The 4615-nt window shown below is 47.3% G+C and overlaps 2 protein-coding genes across 2 annotated transcripts in view; both read left to right on the forward strand.

The window, feature by feature from the left end:
• Positions 1–4615, forward strand: part of TSPEAR (thrombospondin type laminin G domain and EAR repeats) — a 311553-nt gene that overhangs the window by 198112 nt on the left and 108826 nt on the right. The window lies entirely within an intron of this gene.
• Positions 200–949, forward strand: LOC103202408 (keratin-associated protein 10-12-like). Its single transcript, XM_007947293.2, has one exon. It carries the CDS (start codon positions 209–211, stop codon positions 947–949), a length of 741 nt encoding a protein of 246 aa, XP_007945484.2. The 5' UTR covers positions 200–208.

The raw sequence follows: 4615 nt of genomic DNA on the forward strand, positions 1-4615 counted from the left end.
AAAAAAAAAAAAAAAAAAACAGCAACTGCTGCTTAACACCAACCAGGAAGGGAAACTTTGGGGCCTCTGATGAGACAAAAAACACAGAGGGATATAAAAGCCCTGGAGGCCAAGAGCTCCTCACTCACTCACTCACTCACTCACACCCTCCTCCTCCTCTACAACTTCACCTCTTCCCACCCCACCCCACACCATTGCTGCTTCCAACATGTCTGTCTGTTCTAGTGACCTAAGCTATGGCAGCCGTGTCTGCCTGCCTGGGTCCTGTGAGTCTTGCACCGACTCCTCCTGGGAGATGGAAAACTGCCCAGAGAGCTTCTGTGAGCCACCCTGCTGTGCCCCCACCTGCTGCCAGTCCACTTGTTGTGCCCCCACCTGCTGTGCCCCGGGTGCCTGCCAGACCCTCATCTGCACCCCCCTGAGCTATGTGTCTAACCCCTGCTGCCAGGCAACCTGTGAGTCCAGCTCCTGCCAATCAGTCTGCACCTGTGAACCTTCCTGCTGCCAGCAGTCTAGCTGCCAGCCTGCATGCTGCACACTCTCCCCCTGCCAGCAGGCCTGCTGTGTGCCTGTCTGCTGCAAGCTCATCTGCTGTACGCCTGTCTGCTGCAAGCCTGTGTGCTGCAAGCCCTTCTGCTGCAAACCTGTCTGCTGTAAGCCCGTCTGTTGTGAGCCTGTCTGCTGCAAGCCTGTCTGCTGTGTGCCTGTCTGCTGTGGGGCCAGCCCCTGCCCTGCCCCCTCATGCTGCCAGCCCTCTACCTGTACAGCCTCCTGCTGTAAACCCTCCTCCTGTGTGTCCCTCATCTGCCAACCAGTGTGCAAGCCTGCCTGCTGTGTGCCCTCCTCCTCCTGCTGTGCCCCTGCCTCCTCCAGCATGTCCCTGCTCTGCCGCCCCTTGTGCAGGCCTGCCTGCTGTTGCTCTTCCTCGGGCCAGAATCCCTGCTGCTGAACGGGCACCAACCCTCCAGAACCACTCTGGCTTTCACCTGACATCTTTGGAGCCAGAGCCCAATCTGGGGTCTCTTCTTGCCCCCAGAATCATTCTACCCTCCAACTGGCTGTGCTGAGTCCTTAGGCTCCTGGGTGGATTCCCTCTGGTTCTGTGAGTCATTCAGTGACCTCTTCTCAATCCTGGCTCAATGTTCCACATGTGTGACCTGTTTGCCACCAAATAAAAGCATTGTCTCTCCCTCTCAAAAGACCTCCTGTGTGTATCTGGAAAAATGGCATGGGATGGGGCATGGATGCAGCATCGAGACTGGGGCTGTTTTGAGACCCTGAGCTTTTTACAGATGTCATAACCATCTGGCAGGGATGACCAGTTCTCCCCCACAGTCAAGGTCATCTTCTTGGGAATGTCAGCGAGGAAGGCTTCACATTGGTAGAGAGGCATGGAGACAGTGTAGTGTCCCCATCCCCGAGAAGATAGGGCTCTGCCTGGGACACTAGTGGTCCCTAGTCAGAGGGGGTATTTTTGTTAGTGGCTGGAGCTAGTAGACATCAGATGGCCCCCAGTCACAACCCAGAAAAACTGTTTGGTGACGTAATAATAACAAGACCATAAGTCAGAAGGAACGAATACCTTGCAGTAGAGGGGCTCCCTGGGCCCTGGTACTGCTCAGATACCCAGGGTGAGAAATCATGACTCCCCAAGAAATGGGGCTCCCAAGCATGGCACCATCCTGGGCCTGGTTCTCAGGACTTCCTGTTCCTCCTGCAGGCCTGAAAACAAGCTGCCATTCTGTGTGCATGCCTGCATCTACTGGCCCAGTCTTGGGACATCTGATCCATCCTCACTCCTTATCCACCCCACCTCCCTCACCACTTTCTTCTCTCTCTCTGCCCCCCACTCTATTTCCACCCTCCACCCAGCCCAGGCCCCCTCTCTCCTGACTCTCCCATCCCCATTCTGCATCCTCTCTCTCAGCCCAGTCCTCTCTGCACATAGCTCTAACTGAGCTTGGCTGGCCTTTCAGAAGTGGTCAACTGATTAAAACCAACAACATATTTTGATGGGGCATAAAGGCCTTTTTTGATTGCCCAGGACCCCTTCCCATCCTTTGTTCCCTCAGCAGCCCCTTCTTACCAGGCTGTGGTCTCTGCCCTCCTGGCTGGGAGGCTATATCCTCCTAGCAGGTCATGTTGGAGGCCTGTCTTATGTTCCATGGACCTACTGTTTCTGAGGGAGAGAGCCACTCTTGCAGCCCCGAGGCAGTTTAAAACCATATATATTTTGTGGAAGCTCTGATGGTATAGTGCCTAAGGCATTTGACTGCTCACCAGAAAGCTGGTGGTTCAAACCCATCAGCCACTCCTCGGAAGGAAAGTTGGGTAATGGAGTAGTGACACCATCTCAGAAACCCAAGGAGGGGTCGCTATGAGTGGGATCCCACTTGACAGCAGTGAGGTTTTTTTTAATATATATTTTGTTGTTAGCAACCCTGGGGAGCTCTGGTGGTGTTGTGCCTAAGGCATTTGACTGTTAACCAGAAGGCTGGTGGTTCCAACCCACCAGGCACTCCTCGGAAGGTAGGTGGGGCAATCTACTTTGGTAGTGATACTGCCTTGGAAACCCAAGAAGGGGTCACTATGAGTCAGATCCAACTTCACGGCAGTGTGGTTTGGTTTGTTTGGTATTAGCTACCCTTGAGCTGACTCTGAGGGACCTTATGTACAACAGAGCCAAACAATTGCCACCAGGTTCTTTTTCGTCTGCTTCTGGAATTCTCATTGAATACGTGTTAACCTTCACTCTCTAGCCTGTCATGGCTTTGATTTCTTTTCTCTTTGTGCTTCATTTTGCCTATTTTCTTCTGACCTTTCAGTTCACCAATTCTGTCTACTGTTATGGCTAAACACTTAATTTCAGTTATTTTATTTTTTCATTTCCAGTAGTTCTGTTTGTATCATTTGTTCGAACCGGCTAGGTCATTTCTTAGAGGTTCTTATTCTTTGAATATATTTTAAAGCCTATCTTTACTTTCTTGAAGTATTTATGTGTGACATCCTAATACGTAAAGTCTCTATGGTTTCATTTCCTTTGTTTCATCAATTTTTGCTGGTTCTTATTCAGGATGCCTTGTTTCCTTGTTTCCTTAGTTATTTTGGACTAAATAATGGTCCCTGGGAGTCCCTGAGTGGCACAAATGATTAAGTGCTTGGCTATTAAGAAAAGGCTGGCAGTGGAGTCCATCCAGAGGTGCCTCAGAAGAAAGACCTGACAATCTACTTGCAAAAGATCAGACCCACTGAATGCAGATTTTTTTTTTTTTCAGTTTAATGATCGTCATCTTTGAAAAAGCATTTGTGGGCTTTTTATAAAAAAAAAAAATTTTGTTGTGATTTGGATGAAAGTTTACAGAGCAAATTCATGTTCCATACACCAGTTCATACACATTTTGATTCACGACATTGACAGAAATTGCCCACAATGTAACAGCTCTCTTCCCACTTCCTCCCTGTAGTTACCTCTTCCCTGTGTCCTTCTTTCCTATGCATTCCTGCTCCCTGAGCTATCTCCTTGTGCAAATACTGCACTTATATTCTCCCATGATTGTTTGTTGTAGTGGTGTATCTACCTGGTGTAAATGTTCACCCTAAATACCTATGCGTTGTTTGGCTGGAAGCCAGGGCATTGAGTCCAATTCTAGCCCTGCAGGGTAACCAGAGGCCATAGTCTTGGTCCATACCAGGCTCTATCAGACTAATAAACCAGGTGTTTTTTATGATTTTGAGTTTTGTTCTATATTGTTTTCTCACTCTATCCAGGATCTCCTGCACTGATCCCTTTCTAAGTGGTTGACAGTGGTAGCCTGGCACCATCTAGTTCTTCTGGTCTTATGATCATACAGGCTGAAGTTTGCATGGTCCACTAATCCCTTGGAGTAGTTGTTTCCATGGATCTTTGTTTTTTTTTTTCTTCATCCTTCTTTGTTGTAGATGAGGAGAGATCCATTGTTGCATCTAGATAGCTACTTGCCAGCTTTTAAGACCCCAGTCACAAGGATTCAAAATGGAGTCTCATCAGTAATCACCACACTATTTCCCTCTAGCATCTTAGTGCTTGAAAAACTAGGTACAGAAGTTAGAGTTTATCCTTTTGGGGATAAAAGGATATCCTTTTGAGTGATATCTTTGCCTTGTTTTGATATCAAGGTTATGCTTGCTTCATCAAATGAATTTGGGAGGATTCCATTCTTTTCTATGTTCTGGAATAGTTTGAGTAGGATTGGTGTCAGTTCTTCTCTGAATGTTCAGTAGAATTATCCAGTGAAATCATCTGGGCCAGGACTTTTTTTGTTGTTGTTGTTAATTTTTTTATGACCTGTTCAGTTTCTTCTTTTGTTGTGGGTTTTTCCAAATTTTCCATGTCAGTCTGTGTTAGTTTAGGTAAATAGTGTGTTTCTAGAAATCTGTCCTTTTCTTCTAGGTTTTCAAATTTGTTAGAGTACAGGTCTATGTACCTTGGTAGGTCATAAAGCAAGCCTTAATAAATTTAAGAACACTGAAATAATGCAAAGCAGCACACAACAACAGCAACTAACTATCAGAGGGAATAATACTTCTAGGTACAGACCCTCAAATGAAGAGGAAAACATGACAATGTCTTTGCAGC

This window comes from Orycteropus afer, unplaced genomic scaffold (assembly GCF_000298275.1).
Source record: "Orycteropus afer afer isolate SDZICR_OR568_19922 unplaced genomic scaffold, OryAfe1.0 scaffold00179, whole genome shotgun sequence".
NCBI classification, from domain to species: Eukaryota; Metazoa; Chordata; class Mammalia; order Tubulidentata; family Orycteropodidae; genus Orycteropus; species Orycteropus afer.